This window comes from Rhamphochromis longiceps, linkage group LG6 (assembly GCF_057381845.1).
Source record: "Rhamphochromis longiceps isolate RC_006_pf linkage group LG6, R_longiceps_female_GT1.1, whole genome shotgun sequence".
Lineage (NCBI taxonomy): Eukaryota > Metazoa > Chordata > Actinopteri > Cichliformes > Cichlidae > Rhamphochromis > Rhamphochromis longiceps.
Window position 1 is genome coordinate 37,129,716 of NC_140562.1, and position 24,000 is coordinate 37,153,715.

General features: G+C 42.3%; 1 protein-coding gene across 2 annotated transcripts; it reads left to right on the plus strand.

The window, feature by feature from the left end:
• Nucleotides 1-1,725: 1,725 nt before the first annotated feature.
• ldb1b (LIM-domain binding 1b) lies at nucleotides 1,726-23,042 on the plus strand. 2 transcript variants are annotated; one of them, XM_085410544.1, is made up of 11 exons: nucleotides 1,726-2,164; nucleotides 15,299-15,401; nucleotides 16,835-16,879; nucleotides 17,117-17,192; nucleotides 17,281-17,383; nucleotides 17,463-17,635; nucleotides 18,927-19,049; nucleotides 19,132-19,215; nucleotides 20,361-20,484; nucleotides 20,577-20,725; nucleotides 21,482-23,042. In XM_085410544.1, the coding sequence occupies exons 1-11, from the start codon at nucleotides 2,137-2,139 to the stop codon at nucleotides 21,710-21,712; spliced, it is 1,239 nt and encodes a 412-aa protein (XP_085266670.1). In that variant the 5' UTR covers nucleotides 1,726-2,136; the 3' UTR covers nucleotides 21,713-23,042. The 2 variants fall into 2 exon arrangements, with proteins under 2 accessions (XP_085266670.1, XP_085266671.1); XM_085410545.1 differs by lacking the exon at nucleotides 1,726-2,164 and adding an exon at nucleotides 12,530-12,886.
• Nucleotides 23,043-24,000: the final 958 nt, after the last annotated feature.

The following is a 24,000-nucleotide window of genomic DNA, read 5'->3' on the forward strand; positions in this document are numbered from 1 at the left end:
AGTCCATTTCAGTGACTTAGATTAGCTGAGGTGAAGTGTAGCAGACCTCCATTAACTGTAGCGGCCTATGTTTGCATCTACATCAAAGCAGACCTGCCACTAATAATATTTTATGTGCCAGGCTGCAAACTTATTTGTGCCGAAGGGCTGAACATGCAAGTCTGTGGGATCAGACCTGATTCAGGAGCCAGCCTCAAGTGGTCATACAAGGAACTGGAGTTTTTGGCACCTTTTCAGCATTGAAATAGCACCCTGGTTAGGGACCACAAGTTTACAAGATATCAAATGCCAGGAAAAGACCACCACCATCCATGTCGGTGGCACTCAGCCACAAAGCCAATTTGTTCCAAGTTAAATCATTTAAGTATAATATCTATCTAAACTTACAAAAAAGAGGTAATGTGATTTTCCTCAAATTACTGGGTTCTGGGGCTTTGATCAAAAGCAGACATGCATTTGTTGGGAACTATTGTCAGCTGTGGATTAATACGCATTTAGTTACAAACTGAGTACTTTGGAGTAGCAGGGAAGTGCACTCAGGATAAACTGCAGAGCTCATGTATAACTACATGGCTCAGTGATGTAGCTTAATAGTTCTTTGGCAGAGAGGAAAAAATACTTGTTAATCGCAACAACTCGCTGTCAGAGTCCTGTCTTTTATTTATTTATTTTGGCAATTAGAGTAGGATAGTACCTGATGTGTCCTTAAGCAGTCAGGTGTCATGTCGCTTTTAATGTGGGCCTAACTACTCTCTCCTCCTGACACAAACTTGAGCATCTGACCGAGAAAGAGAAATGACATAGTGATGGAGGGAAGATTAGGGCGAGATGGAGGCAGTGGGAGGGAAAGGTAGAATGGAAGAAAGAGTAATAAGGACCGAGAGAGAGAGACAGCGAGGGGGGAGGGAAGGGCAGGAGAGATAAATGGCCGAGTAGACAGGAAGATGAGTGAAGCGAGAGAGCAACACTGTGTGACATACTGCAGACAGGAAGACTAACGGAGCGAGAGAGCGGATGGGTGAGAAAGGGAGGCGAGAGAGAGGGCGAGAGAGAGGAGGCATGTTAGTTGCATCCTCCTCCCTTTTTCCTCACCCGTTTCCCTCCCCCTGCCCGTAGCAGACCTTGTCCGGATGGTAACAAGCCACTCAGACAGCTGCAGCGTGCACACACACACACACACACACACACACACACACACACACACACACACACACACACACACACACACACACACACAGAGCCAGATTTCCTGAGGATCATTTAAAGCTTCACTTCTCTACGTGTGTGTGCTCACGTGTGTGTGTGTGTGTGTGTGTGTGTGTGTGTGTGTGTGTGTGTGTGTGTGTGTGTGTGTGTGTCATTGTAGCAGCAGCAGTAAAAAAAAGGGGAAAAAACAGTCTCTACATATTTAAAGGAGGGAAAAAAGGGACCCACATCACATGGTTGTTATTCTCTCAAATCTGCCTCTCAGGTCACTTTGACAGTCCACTCTCTCTCTCGCCCTAGCTTACTCGCTTGCTCGCTCGCACACACATTCGCACACACACACACACACACTCTCTCACTCTCTCTCTCTCTAGCACTCAGCTGCTCATTCCCTCCCTCTCTCTTTCTCTCTTACTCCCTCTCTCCTCCCACCTGAGCTGTAATTTGCAGGGCTGATGAGGGTGAGGGCAGAGCAGTATTCTCCTCACTCGACAACACGCACTCACTTACACACTTGGACACACACTCGCAGTGTGATTCAGTGTACAGCTACAACTGAGAGAATCTGATCCTTTGTGTGTGTGTGTGTGTGTGTGTGTGTGTGTTTGTGTGTGCTCTTTTTTTTAACCTTTTCTTCCCCTCTTTCTCTCTTTTCTCTTTTCCTCCCTCGCCGTCACTCACTCACTCCCTCCCTCCCTCACTCACTCACTCCCTCTTCTCTCTCTCTCTGCTCCCTGGCGGTGTGTATATGTGTGTGTATGTGTCTGTGTGTGTGAACCGTGGGGATAACAGACGCTCATGTGAGCAGCCTCAGTGGCGGCAGCAGTGACTGGTGAGAACGAGGAGAGAGAAAAGGAGAGGAAGAGAGCAGGGATAACAGAGCCACCACCACCATCATTCTGATCGGATTCACACCAGACATGTGAGAAGATGTCCGTGGGCGGCTGCGCGTGTCCCGGTAAGTAGCTGCCGTGGTGATGGTTGTCTTTAACGACAGCCCTGCCGCTGCTGCCTCTGCTGCTGTTGCCAGCCGCTGACTTTTTCTGGTTGTTGTTGTTGTATTTTGGTTGGTGAGTGCAGCGGCTGCTGTGGCGTGACCAACTGGGGCAGAGAGATGGGGAAAGAGGTGCCCCGAGGCCCTAGGGCTCTGTTTGCAAAGGCTCATGGGAGGTCACCCTCTGCGATGGCTGATGAAGTGCAAAGAAAATACTAGGACATATGCAGCAAACATGCATTCTTCTTATCATCGTACTCTTTTAGTTTCAAGATGAAACGCTGAAGATATTTGCTTGCGGCGCGCACATCTGTGCATGAAGTTGTTGCAGTGGCGCCACTAATGCAACTTCTTCCTCTTCCTCCACCAGTTGTTGTTCTTGCTGTTTCTGCTGTTGCTAATGATGCTGATGCTTTCTGACTAATGGCCCAGGTTAACAACAGAGTCCTTTATAAGTTACTCTCTCATCCAAAGTGGAAATCTGACAGCGGAGGTAGTGGAAAAGAAGAGAGGAGGGAAAAAAGGGATCAAAGTGTGACATTTAAAGGGCAAAGATCAGTGGCATGAATCAAAGGCTTGCATGATTGATTTTGCTCCTCTTTTCACAGAAGAGTTATTAATGAATGCTTGATGTTTCGTAGCTCACACAGGAGTATGCTGTTTAGGATATGTGAAGAGGGAGATGAGGGGATGCTCCTCTTGCAGGTACAGAAGCAGTTTTTATCACTGATATCAAAGTGGGGAAGAAAGTGCCCTGCTACATCTGTGGGACGTGATTTTTAAAGATTCAAGTCTTGTTCCTTAACCAAAGCATGGATGTATAATAGCCTTGTTAGGGAGCTTTTTACCTAGAAGTTCTCTTTAAGTTCACAAAACGAGGTCAGCAAGTGCACGGTCGAGTGGGAGAAGGGCAGACGCTGATCTTACTCTAACACAATTACTTGCACCTCTCTCTGTTCGCTGCTGTTTTCTGTGACATCTGAGGCTTCTTCATTCATGTTAAATATCTGTCTTTGGGGTTGAAGAAGTGTCAGTCATATCGCCACAGTCGTAGCTTCATAGGCCGTTTTCATTTTGCGCCATGATAACAAAACAGCCCCGCAGTCCGACTGTTGTATGTCACCATTTTATTAAAATTGGTTGAAGTTGAGTATCGGCTACAGGGCTTCTGGGAACAGCGCCACGGAGAGCGACCTGGAGGGAGTAATATCCGTCATATTAGGCCACCATATTGAGAGGCGTGCGACTTCTGAGGAACTCCCCGCAGTCCCCAAACAGTTGTGTTTAGGTGTGGGACGCCTGACAGCAAACAGATAATTCTTCTGGTTTTATTGACTTTAATCAGGCAGAGGTGGAAAGAACAAGAGAAATAAAGGTCTAGAAATAAACCCTGCACTGCTCAGCCTCAGGCAATATATTATTAAGTGTTACAGCGATTTATGTAGCACTCCTGATAGGATGTGTAGGACATGAAATATAATCCTATAGCTGCGAATGTATTCATAATCATGATAGATGCTCTCAGAATCTGCTGCTGTATAATTCTCAGCAGCAGGAGAGGAGGAAGGAAGTGTGATAAAGTTGTGAGCTGCTGTGTGTATTTATGTGCGTGCAGGGTGCTGCATAACCCTGACGTGGCCTCCTCTCTTCTCCTGCCTACCAGGCCACAGCGGCCACAGTGGTCAACCCTCAAACAGCCGGGATGTGGATAAAGAAATTTAGCCAACCACTCATCGAGTATCGTATTTCCCTGGTGCCAGTCTCGACTTTAGTCATTAGAGAGATGGAGCACTAACTGGCCCCATGTTTTGCGGTCTGGAAACTCTTTAGCATTGCAGATTATTTTAAAGGCGGAAAGTTTCGGAGAAGCAAACTGAGAGACAATGTCAGCTCGTCTTGGCTTGTACAGTTGCAGCTTGTAGACAGATGAATAGGAAGAGACACGACCGAGGATGACGGATCAGAAAGCTGGATAGTATAGAAACATGTTGGCAGACAGATTTGGTATCAGCAAGGGCAAACTCTCTAGACGCACCAGATAACAATTTGTCTGGAGCGCACAATGGTACAGGGAATATGGTGCATCAGAGTTTTCGCCTGTGTGTGTGTGTGTGTGTTCAATCATGTGTTTTCAATCTCTGCGCAGCGCTCCGTGTTACAAAGGCAAACGCTGCCACCTCAGCCGTTAAACAAGCCTGCACAGCAGAGGCGAGAGCATTTGTTTAGAACCGGGCCTTAGCTATCTTGTGGTCAGATTGCATACTTAATCAACGTGGTCATGGAAATTTCCAAAAAGACGTATGACTGCACTCTTCTGCGCTCCACTTTTGCTCTCATATTGTTCTCTCTGGTGTTCCCCTTTTTGCTTTTGGCTTTTTTTTCTGTTTTCTTTTGTATTCTCTTTTTCATTTTCTCCTCATTTTTCTTTTTTTTTCTCACTTAAAAAAAAAAATATTGACAAAGTAGCTTCTTGTCTGGTGACATCTTTCACTTTTCAGCTCCTGGCTTCATAGATGTCGACACATATTTAGCAAAACCCAAACTTTAAAAAGACAACACAACTGTGCAATCTTACTTTCTCATGCACATCTGGTGACCTTAAAGAATACGTGTGATTAATACAGCTTCAGTCACTCACACAGATACACATGTATACACAACATGAGGTAACTGAAAACCAATGTAAACACTGCCTCCTAAAACGGAACAATCACTTCCATTCATTCAAGTCAACTTCAAATGAACCCAAAGCTTGACCCTAAAGTGACGCTAGTTAATTTACACGCTTAAGTTGCCACCCTCTTTATATAATTAAAACACGATCAGAGACTCTGAGAAAGCTGACTAAATACAACAGCATGTAAAATGTGAAACTATATAATTTCTGCCTTTCGGTTGCTTTCGTCTTGTTCTCTGTTGTTTACATTCCTGAGCCGTGTTCAACGCACAAGGATCCTCCCCCTTCTTGTGTGGGCTCACAGTTTGTACGTGTGTGTGTGTGTGTGTGTGTGTGTGTGTGTGTGTGTGTGTGTGTGTGTGTGCGCGTCTGGATGCACACACACAGCATGTGTCCTGACATGTGGATGACATAAACAGTGGGCCGAAGTGTGTGAGGGAGTAACTTTACTCAATGGTTATTGTGTTTTCTGCTTGGAGATCAATTAGATGACTTCATACTATTCTACACTGACCTTACAGTAAAATCCACACTACTCTGTGCCCCCCTCACCTCTGTGACATCTCCCCCCCATACCTCCCCTGTCTCCCCTCTCCCACACAGTTTCAGTCTGCACTGTGTATATACCTTCATCCTTCTTTCCCCTCTCACCCTCCCCTCACTCCCTCTTTTTCTTTGACTCCTCTGATTGCTAGCGTATGTTGGCTGGCTGGCTAGCTAGAGTGGGGGAAGCGGTGGGGAGGAGTAAGGAGGGAGACGGGGAAAGGGAAAGAGAAGGAGAGAGAGCGACAGAGAGAGAGAGAGAGAGAAGGGGGAAGGGACTGTGCCCTCTCATGCAGAGAGTCACATGGTGTCCCTGATTGGAGGAAAATGAGTAAAGACTGCAGCTCTGGCTGAAATGGCAACAGACAAAAACGCACAAAGGCTGAGCTGTTTAAAAACGGGTTGCACAACAAGAGAGCCCGAAGAGGAGGAGGAGGGTGTGACAGAGGGGAAGAGAGAGGGAGTGAGCAGACACCGAGGAAAGATGTGGATTAAGGGAGGAAGAGGAGGAGGAGGAGGAAGCAGGAGAAAGGAGGGAGAAGAGGTGATGGGGGGGGGGGGGGGGGGGGGGGGCAGAGTGCAGAAGAGCCAAGAAAAGAGAAGCAAGTAGGAGATGAACACTGTAGGAGAGGGAGGGAGATGGAGTGGGTGAGACAGAGTGAGAGAGAGAGATCAGACTGTGTTTCTATGTTTTCTGCAAGGCTGAGCGGTGACGTGATTGGCTGAGGGTGTGTGGGGTGGGGGGGGCAGACCTGACTCTGAGATCAGAGACAGACAAAATGGCTCCCAGAGAACAGAGAACGCAGCATCAGGGCACTGTCATCTCCACTCACACAGCTGCCAGCTGACACCAGCCACCGCCACACACACTCTCGTGCACATCTGTCACACACACACTTAAATCTAAGCTACCTGCAAAATGCCAGGGAGAAAAGGGGGTGGAGGTGTTGGGGGGGGGGGAGTGCAACAGTGAAGATGATGGATAATAATATAGATCATTAAGTTACTACAGCACATGCATGATTCTTTTGACACTTAAAGTAACACACTCATATAATATATTTCAATGCCAAACTGCCTCACAGCTGAGCCTTTTCCTGATTTAATCCCTTCACCTCTTGGCCTGTTATAACATGTGACGCACTTGCCGCTGAACTTCCCAGGTTGCAGTGTGTCTGTGTTTGCCTGCCAAAAAGATCCTGAGTAGGGAATTCACCCAGTGAGTGAGAAAAAAAACAAACTGTAGGGCAGCATGAAAACAAAGACACTGGCTCACTGTGGCCACGAGAGGGCGCTGCTATCAAAGGACAAGCTGCAGATTGTAGGTCAGTCCGAATTTTCCACAGTGATTTCTCCTGACTGTAAAGCAGATGAATGAGTGATGGATCTCTGCTGAGCAACAGCAGATCCATTTATATTCAGTGTCGCTTGTTTTGATTGTCGCACTTTTGTTTTCTCTTGCAAATGAGACGCATCAATAACAATTTCCCGTCTGACAGTTGAGCTGTAGGGTGCAAGAGATTCAGATCGTTTAAGTAAAAGCAGTCAAGTCCTTTCAAAGTAAAAGTCCTCACTAAAAAAAATTACTTATAGTATTTAAAAACTTTTTATTTTTCCGAACAAAATATCAATAGTCCCTGTGTTAAGCTTCATTATTTTGGACAGGGGACGTTAACATTATCTATGATTTAATAGAGGGAGAAATTAATAATTTATTAATATTAATCCTATTATACATTTTTTTAAATAAAATAATTTTCTGAATGGATAAAATAAGCTTACTCAAGCTTTGAGCTTTACAATATCTTTTTTATTATCTAAATCTGAACACAGAGGGAGAAAAATAAGACCCAGTTGGGACTTAAGCGCCACTGAAATTAGTTTAATATCACTGTTTTGCACAGACTAGCTGACAAACTCAGCAGTATTAGTATTACATGAGGTTGGAGGGATAAAATTCTTATAAATAAGACCATTTGATACTGGTTCTTAAATGTAAGGGGTTTCAACTTCTATCCCTGATTGTTATTACCTATATTGCTTTTCTGTACACGCACGTACACACACACCCTGTTTTTGGGGTCTCCTGTGATTTAAATAGATAAGTCAAAATTACTTTAGACAGTTATTTCTAACTTTTGATTCCAGTGGTTGTTCATGTAAAGAAAGATTACAAAAACACCCAACAAGATATAGTAAAGCTGTTTTGTGATTAAAATTCTAGAGTGAGGCTACCTGTGCACATCTTTGACCAGGTGATATAGAAGCAGAACCTGATGTTTGTATTATCTTGAACTGATGTTAAAAAATCCTCCAAACATTAAAACATTCAGTGAGCAGCAGTTCTCTGCCCTGATAAATATTAGGAGAATGGACAGAAGGGTTCAAGCTGATATGAATGCAACAGTAACTCAAATAGTTGCTTATCACAACCAAAGAATGACAAAGAGTATCATTGAATGCACAACACGCCAAACTTTGAAGCAGGTGAGCTACAGCAGCAGAAAACCTATTCCTGTCAGATGAGAATAGGAAATCTGAGGCTTTGATTTGGACAAGTTGACCAAAATTGGACAATACAAGATTGGAAAAACATTGCCTCAACAAACAACATGAAAGCATGGATCCACCCTGCCTTTTACCAACAATTCAGACTGCTACTGGTGGTGTAATATGTGGGACATATTTTCTTGGCACACTTTGTCCCCCTTACTAGCAGCTGAGCATTGTTTAAATGCCACAGCCTACCATCTCCATCCCTTTATGACCACAGTCTACCCATCTTCTGATCGCTGCTCCCAGTAGGATATCATCCCATGTCACAAAGTCAAATCATCTTATAGTGGTTTCTTGATCATAACAATGAGTTCACTGTACTCTAATGTGCTCCACAGTCATAGAATCGAAATCCAACAGAGCACTTTTGGGATGTGGTGCAACAGAAGATTCACATTATGGATGTGCAGCAAATGTGTTATCATATCAATACAGACCAAAATCTCAGAGGAATGTTTCCAGCACCTTGTTGAATCTGTGCCATAAAGAATTGAAGCAGTTCTGAAGGGAAAAGGGGGTCCAACCTAGTACTTTGCCCTCATGTAATAACTAAGTACAACTCTTGAGATTAGGAATCTCTTTTGTGAGTGTGTCCTGGGCCCAGATGGGATGCTGTTCAGTGGCAGAAGTAACTAGAGAAAACCTTCCCAGGCTGAGGGAGATCATTTGAACTCCACAAAGAAATCCTCTTGCTGTGAGCCACCATGCTGCTAATTAATGTGAATGCTACTTTCTTCTGTTGTACGTTTCTCTGTTGAGATAAGACATTTTGCTTTAACCCTAAACCTTGAGTCCATTAAAATAACTACAGCTGAAGTTCTGCGTCAGTTAAGTGTCTGCAGCTCTTCTGGCTCACAGTCTCTTTGATCTAAAGCTGGCCACTGTTAGAGCTCATTCCTCCAAAAAGTGGCAGCTTGTCTTTTGGATCTTTTATCAGAGCTGAATCAGACAGAGAGATCTCTGTCCCCCCCCCATCTGATCCAATAAAGGAGTAAAGAGGCCTGAGCTGCCAAATGTATCAAATCTGGCAGGCAGACACCAGTGAAACGAGCCCCAGAGACATGTAGCTAGCCTCCGTGTGGACAGTGTGTGCCACTGATGTGTCTAAAGTACTTATTTAATATTGTGAAGTGGGAAAAGTCGAGAAACAGTAGGCATGCTTTTAGCTTTGGGAAAGAAATGCAGTGAATGCTATCTATGAAAAGAGGAGTGGTTCTGTTTTCATTCCTGTTTGGGGAAAAAACGGAAAAAACAGCACTTAACTGATGTCACTCATTCTCCAGTTGGAACTCATCTTTGAGCTGGGATCAGCTCGGTCAGGGCTTTTTCTGCAGTCAAACCGACACAAAACTGTCCTGAGATCAGTGCTTAGGATTGTGCTGAAGGGAGGCTGGCGGGAATGGTTCTTATCAGAACTCTGGCAGATGCATGTGCAGTTGAGTTTCCTGTGGACTAGTAAGTGGAAGTGGCACATTGCACACATTTGCACATGTGCACGATAGCATGCACGCACACACATGCACATGCGAGGCAGACACACACACACACACAGACTGTAGGCATCCTCCTTCCCCCTCCTCGTGCCCCTGAGCCTGACAGTCTGGACATGGAAGATATCAGAGAGTGGGAGAGGCATGAAAACACAGACTCAGGCTCTGAGTTAGATCAGTGTGTAGCCGTGAAAGTGCATTTGTAGGTGACAAAATGGCGATGTCAGAACAGCTAGAGTCTGAAGGAGGTAAGTCTGTCTTGCTGACCTTTTCCTTTTTGCCTTTCTCACAGCTGACGAGGTAACAAAAACCTCTGAGGTCAAATAAAACGGTCGAAAAGAAGAATTTCTGATTTGTCTTTTATTTAAAAGCAAGAACTAGTACAGCATATTTATACCAAAATGCTGTACAAGTTCAGTCTCTTACTCTCTTTTTATTGACTTTAACAAAGGTCAATTTAAACAGGTTGCACTTGTGGGTTTAAAGTGTAGGCTTAGTGAAAACACCATGTGTGTCCGCTTTGAGCACTTATTATACATGGCTTTATGGCTTTAGGTGTGAATGTTTAACTGCAGGAAAATGAGGCAAGCTGACGAAGCGAGGGTTGGGCAGATCTGTGTGAGTGTACCCGTGTGCCTCACTGGTTGGGGTGCTGGTTGAAGATAAGGCTGTCCCTATGCCTGAGAGCAAAGGAGATGGTGTGTGTAAGCCCTTCAAGCCTTATCCTGACACACCTCCCACCCCCACCTCCTCTCCAACACCCCACCACACACACATGCACTGGGGATTAACCCCGTCATGTACCATTTCAATGGGTGAGCTTGGGGAGACACACACACACAGGATTAACCCTTGTGTGTCCATTTCCATGGATGTTTCTTAGCCTCTCTCTCTGGTTGTGTCAGCAATGATTGCTCATGTTGCCATAGTGACAGGGGCCAGCCAATGTAAGATAGGCAAATCCACATAAGTCACCCACAACAGACACTCTTAGCTACAACAGACTACACCTCCCCCTGGTACTAGACACACAAAGATGCTGCCAAAGGACTGACAGCAGCCTCGTGAGCTGTGAAGAGCTCATGTCACAGGCTTACCATGGTCAAACCAATATACATAAAGTCAGCCCGGGCATCTTTGTTGCTGGTCGGGTGAGAGACAGGCCTTATAGAGGCTTATCCTCTCTACATGCCTGGCTCTGGGAGACAGTGCACTTCACCATACTCTGGATTTCATACATCAGAGTCTACAAAGAGGTTCATATTTGAGTTGCTGTCTTCATTTTGGGCATATAAGAGCAGCAGATCCCGGTGGGATAGATGTCCAACAAACAGATCCATCACTTGAAAAACATACACAAGTATTTTAAATGTATAAATGGAAAAAAGCATAAAAATAAAAATACAATAAAATGTATTACACCTAGATTCAGTGTATCAAAATGCCGGCATGAATTAAAAAATATAACATAGTAATAATAGTAAAAAGAAATCTGGATGAAAATGTGAGAATAATGTTTAAAAAATGTGCAAAAATTGCATCTTTACTTATATCTACTGCACACATTTAAATGACTTATAAGTAACTGAGAATTAGATTATTGCATTAAAACTATCATGTATTTATATCATGTGTACAATGTAATAAAGAATCATGGAGCAACATGTATACGGGCACACAAACTGCATACCACTGCAAATACACCCCAGTGCAAGTCTGGTTCAGGATAAAATATTACACCATCAGAACAACAAATGGGATTTTAAATATCAGACAAAGGCAGCAAGTCATAACCCACTGAAATAACTTGTTTAACTGATGCTTGAAGTTTAAATTGTTCTGCATACCAAAATGTGTAAAAAGAAACTTAAAAAAAAATCACATTTCTACTCATGTCCGCTTTGGTGTATATATTTCCAGTCATTTATATGTGTTATCTATAGTGCAGTTAAAAGGTGAAGATGAATGTAATATTAATAATGATGATGATAATAATAATAATAACGACGCTGATGATAAATGTTATTATAATGTTGCAATAATGTCATATTACTGATCAGCACCAGTGTTTAGTCTCACTCCCTCTGTGAAGACCTGTTTACTGAGCAGCTCGCAACAGCGGCTTAATTTATGAATAAATCATTTATGAAACATTGTTTTCACTCCCAGTGTGCATGGGTGGTGTATTAATGAGAACCGTGTTCGTGCTGGTGGCTGTAACAACCTAAAGAGTGCAGCAGGAAGGGAAAGTTCTTTAGTGGGTGAAAGGAAACTACTTTACATCCTCGATATGGGATAATCTGTCTTTTCTGTCCTTTGGGGTTAGATGCTGTAGATCAAATAGTTTGCGTGTTAGATATGACGCTTGCATAAATATGGAAAAATTGCTGTCCTAATACTGCTTGTTCTTTTTATATCACAACTTTGGACATATGGGTGAGATCTCTGCTGGCTGTGATCTGAATATCTGATAATTATTTGAGGCGATTTAAGCAGATTTAGAAGCCTGTGGGATTCTCCTTTTGGCTTAGTGCTTTGTGTGTGTGCGTGGATCTGTGTGTGTGCGCGCAGACTCAGAGAGGAAAAGAGGGTATAGAGATTCCTGATGTTAGGGGATTTACTCGTCCACCTTGGGCAGTTCAGCATACAAACTGAAAGGCAGAATTAACTGACAAACTTATTCTGCTGTCTTTAAGTGTAAATTTATAAGATTTTGGTGTACTTTTGACCAATGGGACTGCTCCACTGCAAATGTATGTGCATCACGTTTGCATCCTGCTTGGGCCCAGGGTCTTGGTTGTCACTGCCTCAGCTCAAGCTGATTGCAGCAAGCCTATGTTCACTAATTAGGTAAACATGACAGCCACTTTGCAGTCAGCATGATCTTTGTCTCCACGCTCATCTCCACTGAGTTGCATTAGGACAATTCTCATCTGTGTCAGTTACAAGGAAGGGATATGGGATGCAGGGAGGAGGAAGGGAAAAATGCTTACCAGACAACCTTTATGTGCAGTTGTGCATTAGTGGGGGGAGGAGGAGCAGAAGTGGGAGAGGGCGGCTGGCGGTGCTGGGCAGAGGAGAGAGGAGCAAATGCATTGCAGAGGGAGAGGAGGAGGAGGGCCTACAGCTATTGTTCATGTCCTCCCGTGAACAAAGGGCTCATCGGGGTCCATATGTAAACCCACAGCAGGCTTCAGCCCACTGACAAGGCCTCATGCGGGACAAAACATAACCGACCGACTCCCGCAATTTAGGCCTTATTCCGTTTGGAGGAGATTTTTTTATTGATCCAATTCAAAGGGACGTATTGTGTGGGTACGTTGCGTCCAGCGGGCCTATCCGTTTTTACGCACGGAGCGTACACACGGTCTATCAGCACGGATCTGTAAACATCAATTTTCTGATAGGACTTCTTTGCAGGTAAAGGGTCGCCTTTCCTCCAAACACACTACTCGACTCTAACGTTTAGCTTTTTTAACGTTTACAGTTGGTGTAGGAACTGCCGCCGGTGTAATTGCTCCTCTTTTTGAGTGCTTTTTCGTTGCGAAGGGATTTAACGCTAAGGCGTTAGCAGGAAGGCTAAAACCAGCTAACTGGTTACAAACAGTTTTCAGGCTAGCTGACGTTAGCCTACCTTGCAGGCCTACGAGGCAGTGTTGTACACAGTCACCGTCGCTGTGGTTGAGGGGATCGGGATTATGTATTGTGTCTTGTTTGTTCACATAAATGTATTGCTTTTCAGATTATTATTGTTTGGCGTTTTGTTGTTAAGCTCGCTCGAGTCCCGTAAAAAATTTAGCCTAGCTAGCAACTATATGCTAGCTTGGTGCCATTCTAATTGCCTTTGTAGCAACTCTACATCCAATCTTCTTTAGCAGTTAAATTTATGAAGCATAGATGCCGAAATAACCTAAACCGGTGTCACTTTACGTTCAAAGTTTAACAATGTGGTTCAGGTTTATCCGGCTCACAAATTCCGTTTGGATACTTGTCCCTTATCTTGTCCCTTGTACCAATCATGGTGGCAGTCTTGAGTGGCAGGAGTGCACAACCACGACAGGTTATATCCCCATTTAGAGGAGACGTGATGTTGTGATGTTGGGTGGATTTTTGGCGGCTGAGCATGAAGAAAAGTCAATAGTTGAGTGTTTTTTGGCATCCGTGCCAGTTTGACAGATGATCTGCTCTAAAAGTTTCTGTCCACAAGCAGATGTGTGTATGTTTAATGTGTATGTTTCTGTCGACATTGTGTACTGTGTGCTTGTAAAAGAGAGGAACACGATTCCCAGTGGAGGAAGTGGAGTCCAGCTGATGTGATTGTGACTGCCTGTCATTAACCGCTAACGGGAGAGGAGAGGAGCTAATGGAGCTCTCAACAACTAATGGACACACAAAGAATCGATTATTTATTTATTTATCTGTCTTCTGGTGGTGCATCCAGCCCATAGCATAGTGTTGCACATAGTAAACAGCTTGTTTTTAACTCGATTTGAAGCCAGGGTTTCAAATAGATGAGTGTTTTATTGCCTTTTCTTTTTAACTTTTTAGAAAGATGGAAATGTTTTATGGCTCTATACTCTTTACGGAAAACTTTTTTATTAATTTACCTCTGGGTCTGTAAAAGCTGTGATCGCTGCTGTTATTCACAACATATTTGAATGCAATTCCTCCTTTCACTAGAATGGATTTCATAAGGATGCATAGATTAGTGATTTATAGGAACAACATCCTAATGTGTGTGACTTTAAAGGTTAGGCAGCCTCTGTCTGCCCACCTCACCACAGTGTGTCTGCAGATATGTGTTATGAAGTGTTACTAGTACTTTTTACTGGTTTAACTGTTTACTATACATCTTACGTCACTGTGTTCTCATTTCATAACAAACTTTCCTCTGAGACAAGTCCCCCTCTTTGGTTATATCTTTCCTTCAGACATACAGTGACATAAATATGTTTAATATGCAGAGACACCACAGAGAGATATGAAGGAGGTGGGGCTTCACCATGGTGACGCAGAGGTCGTGACCCAGAGGCCGCCACGCCTGGATGGCCTTTATAAGAGAGCCAGGCAATTAGAGTAGAACAGGGACTGGATCTTTATGTGTGTGTGTCAGTGTCATCAGTATGTTTTCTCTTGTGTTTGGGGTTCCTTCTGACTTACTGTTTAGTACTTCATGGTAAGGCACCAGTTTCTATGGTAGTGCTGCATGAGGCTTCTTCCATTGTGTTGTTTTATATTTTAATGCCCCAAAAATGAGCCATTCAGGGAAGACCATGGAATGAGTGCAGTTAAAACTGGACCATACTGGTTATTTCAGGCTGATTAGGCATCAGAGGTGTAACAGTTCTCCACTTTTTACTTTGGTTTTCAAAAAAAACAATTTTTAGCACAGGTCCAGTTATTCAATCATGATTGGATCATGGACCAAAAAAGAAACTATGTATTTATGTATCGCCGCTTCAGTTTTTAGCCAGATAATCTTTAAACCTGACAACTTTACCATACTAGCATGCTTCAAGTAGGTAAGGCAAGATCTGATGCCGTATCGTGGGCCTTTGCATCTTTTCAATCTCAGTATTACAGATTCGTACAGCCCTGTTCGACATCATCATCTTTGGTTTTGTTGGTTTTTTTTCCATAACCTAAGCTTTATCAATATTGAAAAGTTTACTTTTTTTTCAGTTAATAAATTTTTTATCTTTATCTTTTGTGTCTAAATTTGGCATGCTTACTATACACACGTCATGTTCTCCGTCAGGTCACAAGTTTTCATCTGCCATAAGTTAAATATAATAATGTATATTACAAATATATACGTCACTTCTATTCCAGGCTGTTCCTCCAAGTCGTTCAAGCTGTACTCCCCCAAGGAGCCCCCCAACGGTAGCACTTTCCCCCCTTTCCACCCCGGCACCATGCTGGACAGAGACGTGGGGTGAGTTTAATTTCTGTGCTGTGTTTGTAAAGCTTGCCAAAAATTAGTCTAGCTGACTGCTTATGGGGCCAACTGTGTTGTTTTTAAAGTATGTTTTCTGTTAGCTGTCAAATGTTTTTCAAATGCTTCTGTGCATTCAAACTGTTGTCGCAAAGTTTTTGCAGTGCGTTTACAATAACCTTACAAGTTATCGACTTAAGTAGCATTATCCTCACTTTAGCTGTCTCAGCTCCGCTCTACAAACACGGCGAAGGAAATCTTGTATCTTTGCATAATTACTTTAAGCCTTTAATTTAAAATCAAACCAACAGATAGAAATCCTCCTCAGTCTGTTTTCCCACGTTTTGTGAGGGATCAGTGTAGCCACTCAATGCTTGCACATTCATTTCAAAGTGTGTAGAGAGATGAGCACATGCAGTAGGTGTGACTGTGAGCACATCAGTGTTGCAAGAGTGTGTTATATTAGCTGAAGCTGGCGTGAAGCGTGAATTTTCCTGGGAAATTTTAGTTCAATATTTATTTAATCCATCCATTTTTATTAGTTACTTATGGTACTTACTGGCGAGGGGGCACAGCCTATCCCAGCTGAAATGGTCAATCACATAGCAACACAGAGAGATGACACACTCACGTCCCCATCTATGGCCAATTTAGTCTCGCCAATTACTGTAACATTCGTGTCTTTGGTCTCTGGGAGGAAGCCGGAGTACTCAGAGAGAACGCACACAGGGATTGGGAGAACATGCAAACCTCAATTAATAATTGAATGCATTATGCTTTAAAAAAGCATCAAGCCTTGAGATCATCTATTGGCATAATAATGTAATAACTGAGTGATGCTACCTTCCAGTATCAGATCCTAAATATAAGCCGTTTTTCAAAGTGTTGCATACGTTGTACAATATTACCACGCACTGGTAAAACACCTTTAATATATGAAGGTTTATTCCTTGTATTTAAGTAAAGGGGGGCCCGCTGATCTTCTGTCATTGAGTGAACATTTGCATCAGTACTGCTGTAATCCAGAGTAGAAAAATGTTATTCATTCATCGTTTACGCCACGAATTATAAAGGCAATTACCTGCTGAGCTACTGTGAGCAATGTTTAAACTGTTAACTGCTGTATGAGGTGAAAATTTACAGCCAAAAAATTGCATTGAATTGTGTAGCTCAGTAAAGTTGGAGAATATCGTTGTTTTTTTAAATTTTGGTTGTTTTTCCACCCGTTGTCATTTTGCAATAAATAAATAAATGAATTGGCTGCAGTTGTTGATTGTGTCTGTGCATTTGAGAATTGATATTTACCGTCTCATCCAATTTTTGCCATGTTTGGCTCATGTCCCGGGGTTGTAAAGGCAGACTAGCTCCTTGAGGAGAGCATATTAGCACTATAGCTGAATGTAATAATGTCTCTGTCTCCTGTTTCTCTACAGCCCCACTCCAATGTACCCTCCCACATACCTGGAGCCAGGAATAGGGTAAGACTACATTGTTTCCCATTATTCCAGGCAGGTTTAAAAACCGTAGTAATACAAATACAGATAAGATTGTGAGATTTTTTTTCCCTTCTCTTAATTGCCTAGAGAGCTTGCAGTAAGACTGTAAACCTCAACTGGGTTAAACCCTGCTAAATCTAAAGAGTCTATGAGAGCTGTAACCCTACTGCATTTTGATGACTGTCAGCTTTTGTGTTCTTTTCAATTTGTTTCTTCCAGGAGGCACACACCATATGGCAACCAGACAGACTACAGAATATATGAGCTCAACAAACGACTACAGAACTGGACAGAGGTTTGTGTGCATACACAGCCACATACATTGACGCTAAACGCCCCCAAAAAGGTGTTTAATGGATAACTTTCTCCTCTCTACAACGTAGGAGTGTGACAACCTGTGGTGGGATGCATTTACTACAGAGTTCTTTGAGGACGATGCCATGCTGACCATTACTTTCTGTCTGGAAGATGGACCCAAACGTTACAGTAGGGAGCTGTTTGAATGACACAAATCAGATTCAGATTTTCAGAATCAGGTTTTTCAGATTCCGATTTCTTCTTACAGCAATTGGCCGGACGTTAATCCCGAGGTACTTCCGGAGTATATTTGAGGGCGGTGCCACTGAGCTCTACTATGTACTGAAACATCCCAAGGAGTCCTTCCACAATAACTTTGTCTCCCTCGACTGTGATCAGTGCACTATGGTCACACAGAATGGAAAACCCATGTTCACACAGGTGTGTATGTGCAGGGGATGGGGACAATGAGGTATTGGGGACAAATACAGCTGGTACTTCTAAAAACTGATATTTAAAGATGAAATTTCTATCTATGTCCATCAGAGTAATTCTATTTCGAGACAAAAGTTGAAATATGGAGATTAAAGTTGTTTCAAGAAAAATGGAGTCGGTGGAATCTTCATAATTAACTTTAGTAAAAAGGAAGGAAACAATTTCTCTTTTAGCACGTAGACGTCAAAAAGGTGGTGCAGGAAGCTGCAGCTGCAGAAGGAAAAATAAAAACACTCGGAAGAGTGGATTTGCACAAAATGTAATGGCTGGCAGTGGACAGATGCAAGGATATCAATAGTTCCACCCTCATCCAATAAAGTGGATGTATGCTGTATCACAAGACAGTTGATCAATTTGTTTCACCAACTCATCTAAATAAGGCATTTTGGAAAGGGTATAGAAATCTGTCTTGAAACAATAACTGTAATCGCCACATTTTGACTATTTCTCATCTTTAATCTCGAAATTTCAACTTTATTCTCAAAGTGATCAACATGTTTCTTTTCTTAATTTGGCCCTAATACTCAATAAGATGTAAATTTAGCTTCTCTCACTTTAAGGCACTTTTCATCTGATTGGCTGTCCATTACAAACAGCAGATTGGAGCATCTGGGTTTAGAGCCGTGTCCCTGAAATAAACGTATCAGGAATATTTCCTCTTATTAACATACAGATACATAAGTTTAGAAATAAAATAAAAAATAATAAAACCGATTGTGCAGATCAAAAACTGGTCGTCTCCTCGAGTTACCTGCATGCTACCACAGCATTAAGGACGTGGTTAGTTGCCGTTTTAATCAGATTTTATGAGTGTTTCGTGCATTCTGTCGTGCACAGAATCTCTGTCCCAGGCTCTCCGCAAGTGATTATTAACTTGGTTGACATTGCATTGATGATAGATGTGACCTTCTCTTTCCACCTCTCTCCACTCTTATTTTGAGTATAATTACTGTCCCAAAAATGGAAGGCAACATGCAGCTTTGTTGATCATGAACTTGGCTCATATCATTGTCCTTTTCTGCAGACAACGTAGGGATTTGTTCTACTCGTGTAGTGAGAATCTGATATTCTGTATAACAAGAATTATTTAAAAAAGTATTTTCGAAAAATTTCTTAATGAATTCCCTGCTGCAAAAAACACTAATCTTTAAATGTGTAAACATGTACCCACTCCTGCATAGATTCTATTCGTCTCTCTTCGGTTGTGTACTAACTCCAGTTCTCTGATCTTCTGCAGGTGTGTGTAGAAGGGCGCTTGTACCTGGAGTTCATGTTTGACGACATGATGAGGATAAAGACGTGGCACTTCAGTATCCGACAACATCGTGAACTCATTCCTCGTAGTATACTGGCCATGCATGTGAGTGAATGCAGAGGAAGTAGGAACCCACACCGGCACACGCTGTTTGCTAGATTTCTAATCTCCTTTCCATATGTTCCAGGCCCAAGACTCTCAGATGCTGGACCAGCTGTCCAAAAACATTACAAGATGTGGCCTGTCGAACTCCACCCTCAACTACCTCCGAGTGAGTACAGTACATGTGCAACATTTGGATTTGGAAAAATGTTCTTTCCTTGTGTCTTGATCGTGGTCCAGATGTAATTTCGTAAGAAAACATTTCCATCTCTGAAAACTTTACAGGATGTTAAACAGTTAATTAGGGACATTGAGTAACCTGCCAAACAGCAGCATATGTTATATACAGCATCACTGAGTAGAGTGAGAAGACTGTTCAGAGCAGTTCCTGCTTTTAAAGCACTTTGAATGATTACCTTCTGGTTTATAAATGAATATATAGTTTGTAGTCAAGGTGTGTACAAACTGGAGACTTTATTTTTGGATGCTTTACAGATCCTGTGGGGTGACAACCAACATAAGCACATTGTGTTCATGTACAGTAAAGATACAAGAATGGTTGAAATGGTTTATTACTAAAAACTGACCCTGTATGTAGAGCGTTTTTGACTAGTAGTGTCTCTGGAGAGCAGTGCTTTGCTTGAATCTCTTGTTTTACAAGCGTGAAGCTGCTGCTTGTTGACAGGAACCTTTAAAACTTTAAGGGGATATTATAAGTCATCATCTTGGCAACATTTTACCAGCATCTATGTCTGCATAATTTACATTTCATTCAACAGCTATTTCCCCATTTGCTTTTAAAAAAAGGCTCTTCATCCTCTACCCGACTGTGCAAATAATCACAGCTGTTTATTAAATTTTGTGTGTGAGACATGAGAAAAATACTGCCTCTTTAGTTATTGGTGACATCCCCTTGCAGAACAGTAATGCTTTAAATGTTCTTGTATGCTTGACAAACAGGCCCAGTTGGATACTAGCAGGCTGTTTGTTTTTCTGCATCTGGCGTGCCTCTCATTTTAAACACAGCACGCAGCACCACCTCACATCCATGTGAAAATTGATTGGAACATGAGCTTTAGATGCCTCTGTAGTGATTAAGCCACTCTAACGTTGCCGCGAAGTGATAACAAATTGTTTTGCTTGATGTTTTATCCCATCGCATTGTCTGATCTCAAACTTTCAAGTCAACCAGTGATGCCAATAATGCTGAACACCAGCTGATAATGCTGGTAATAAATCAAGCGGAGCATCTCTAATTACCTTGAAAAATGGGTAATCACTAACCTGTGGCATCTCCTCTGTTCCTTCCTCTAGCTGTGTGTGATTTTGGAGCCCATGCAGGAGCTGATGTCCAGACACAAGACCTACAGCCTCAGCCCCAGAGACTGCCTCAAGACCTGTCTGTTCCAGAAATGGCAGAGGATGGTGGCACCACCTGGTAGGTGAACCGCATGATTAGATAGGACACGCAGACACGTTGATATGTGGTAACTGGATGTGTAACTTTCTCTCTTTATTCCTTATCTGTAGCTGAGCCATCAAGACAAGCCCCTAACAAACGGCGGAAGCGTAGGATGTCAGGCGGCAGCACCATCAGTGGAGGAGGAGGAACTAACAATAACAACAACAACAAAAAGAAGAGTCCTGGTAGTGGCTTCCCACTGTCCAGCCAAGTTCCGGTGAGTGCTCTGGTGCCATCTAGTGTCTATCATTTGAGCAGACATTATCATTTTGCTCTTTGATAAACTGCTCCATGGATTTGCTAAGGAGAGTTCAGATAATCGTGGCAACAAAAAAGCGGGACTCAATAAACCAAAGTCATTCTGTGTACAAAAATATGAGGACTGACTCAGATTCTGTAATCCTAACCCTAACTAAAACACAGTTGAAACATCTTGTTACTGACTGAGCTAGTAGAAGTACAAATGTCACTTTTAAACCCTCTCATGTTTTTGCAAACACCTCATCAGGGTTCATTCTTGTTTTGTTTAACTGTAAGATAAACTTGTGCCATTTAATGCATTTTTAATATAGCCGGGAAAAGTTACTAATAGCAACCCAGGAAAATAAAAGCACTGTGCTATGACTTTTGGGTGAGTTCCGTACTTTCATTTTCATGGTAGAAAATGTATTAATTTTCTTTAAATTCAGTTGTTGTCATTAGTCTATAGCCATTACTTTTGGAATTAACATTTTAGATGTTGCTTGACTGTAATCAGGTCAGAGCAAGTGTTTTAACAGTAAATACATCTTTATTATTAACAGCTGGTTGGTCAAAGTTCCTGCCAAAACTACAGCAGGTGCAAATGAGAGGTGGCTTTACACTGGATGATTCAGAGGCACTAAATGCATCGCTTGTATGATATAAAATCGTATGCCATCTGTTCTAAGATATTCATGTGGTCTGATTGTTGTGCTGTTTTGTAACTCCGTAGGATGTGATGGTGGTGGGAGAGCCCACTCTGATGGGAGGGGAGTTCGGCGACGAGGATGAGCGTCTGATCACACGGCTGGAGAACACACAGTTCGACGCTGCCAATGGCATAGATGACGAGGACAGCTTCAACAACTCTCCGGCGCTGGGCTCCAACTCGCCTTGGAACAACAAGGCTCCTTCCAGCCAGGAGAGCAAGAGCGACAACCCCACCTCACAGGCATCACAGTAGAGCCCAGAGCCCCGCATCCTCAACCTAACCCCTCCCTGTCACTCCTAGGCCCCCACCCCACCTCAATAGCCATGACTGCAACAGTAACAGTCCATCATCTGCTCTCCAATCCAAACACCACTGTAGCGCTCAGATTCAAGCACAGGTAGCCCGAGGGGGCTCGGACTGTTTTGCCGAGCTGGAGGAAGTTTCACAACTTCGATTATTGCGGTGACTTCCTGATAATTAGGCACTGTGTCCCACCTCTTGCTCCCTTTTCGTCATTTCATAGACAAAAAGTCCCATCTGCTCTTGCCAATTTTCAGTTTTGGATGGCAACCGGGTAGCACGAGTGATGATTTAGTCCAGGGGAGAACTGTGCACGCTAAAGTATCCATACTGAAGTTCACATGTAGGAACAGGTGGGGTGGAGGGGAAGGTGGCAGTCGGGCTTCAAGATGGTGGCGAGTCGCTTAGGGACGACTCATCCACTCCTACGGTAAACATGCCTCTGGATTCTGGTCTGCTCTGCTGATGTGCGGGTCGCCCATAACGTTTGTTAATAGAGTGTGTGTGTGGGTGTGCGCTTGCATGCGTGCGAGTGTGTGTTTGTGAAAGTTTTGAGAAGAGAAAAGCAGCAGCGTGAGTTTAATGGTGGCTTTGCTGAAGCAGATGGACCAGGATTTAGAATCGGTATGTAAAACCATTTGAAATGAACACACTAATAAGAGAGGTGAAATGTGGCACTAGGGAAACATCAAACACACAGACGCGTGCGCGCACACACACAACCACACATAATGATCGAAGGATTTTGAGTCCCCCTAGTGCCCAAATATCTCTGATTAGACTACAGTGAATGCAGTCTTTCAAACAGAACATTGACAACACACACACATGCACAGTCTTACACGCACACACACACACACACACACACACACACACACACACACACACACACACACACACACACACACAGTTACACATTTTAAGAGTTTTTATACAGTATATATTTCCCTAGAATGTTTTTTAATTTGTATTAAACGCCTTCATTTCAATTGTTACTTTTTTATTTTCTACCAATACTGAAAAAGCTACAGACCAAGGAGCAACACAGGACTTTTATCCCTTCCCCCTCTAAAATATATTGTTTTTATCTTTTATGTTTATAAAAGAGAAATACTTTAGTGTGGATGTTTTTATTTTGTCTTTTTGTTCCTTTTTTTTTTTTTTTTTCCTTTTGAGATTTGAATTTTTGTGTATTTGTGCTTGTATATTTAAGGTAGTAGCAAAGTTCTGTCTGACTGTAATAAAATGTATTCTTACTTAGATTTACCTAAAGCCATCCCAATCTAATGTAAAGAAACAAAAATAGGAAAAAGGAGAAAATTCATGAACCCGTCCCCTCTACCTTCCCACCTGCTCTCTTTCCTCCTCCCTCTTTTTTAAAAATGTAAATTACAACTCCCCCTGGGGGTACAATGCCACCATAGAGAGATGGTTTTACTGTTTATTTTCTTTAATTTATTCAGAAATTCAGTCATGTATTCATCTATACAGAAAGTGATTTTTTTTTTTTTCACTTAACATTCACAATTTTGTGTATTACAACTTGATGTCAAGTGAATGTGCTCGCTGAACTTTAGTTATCCGGTGACTTTCATGTTTCGTCACTGGCTAAACAGATTTTTTGTTTTAAGAAGTTTTCTGTCTAAATTGTCTTTATTTGTATTCATAACCAGAATCATACACATCTTCTTAAACCAGCCTCACATTGAGTTCAGTCTGCATATTTGGTAGCAATGCTGAGTCTGTAAAGTCTAATAAATGAACAGCTGAAGCTCTGTCATTGTTTTGTACATTTCCATTTTGTTACTGTTGAATCCAGCAGCAGTTATGACTGAGTTTGAATGGTGACTTGTACCTTCTCCAGACCCTGTAGGAAAATCATTGTTTGATATATATTTTTTTGATTTGGTTAGTTTCTGCCCTTGATAATTAATGTAAGGTACCAATAAAAAGATACATTTTCACTTTAAAAAGCTTCTTTGTAGTTGATTGTACTAAATTTTACACTCAAAGCTTATTTAAGCCAACACTGTTTTTTAGTTGCATGTTGTGTCCTTTTGGCTTACATAATTTTAAACAACATTATGTAGTGCATATTTCGCAAACACAAAACAGCTTAAACCCTGTTGCATATCTGGTTACTGTTTATTGAAAGCTTATTTTTGGATAAAACTTACACACTTTACTTTGTGTGTTACATAGACTGATCTGCTTTCATCTCAAGACAAGTGAGACCATAT

What these genes read in the sequence shown, in the direction of transcription:
- ldb1b (XM_085410544.1), top strand. Translation starts at nt 2,137, where the DNA reads ATGTCCGTGGGCGGCTGCGCGTGTCCCG. An exon ending in CCACCCTCAACTACCTCCGA is followed by an intron (nt 19,216 to 20,360) that starts GTGAGTACAGTA and finishes TCCTTCCTCTAG; the next exon opens with CTGTGTGTGATTTTGGAGCC. An exon ending in GAGGATGGTGGCACCACCTG is followed by an intron (nt 20,485 to 20,576) that starts GTAGGTGAACCG and finishes CCTTATCTGTAG; the next exon opens with CTGAGCCATCAAGACAAGCC.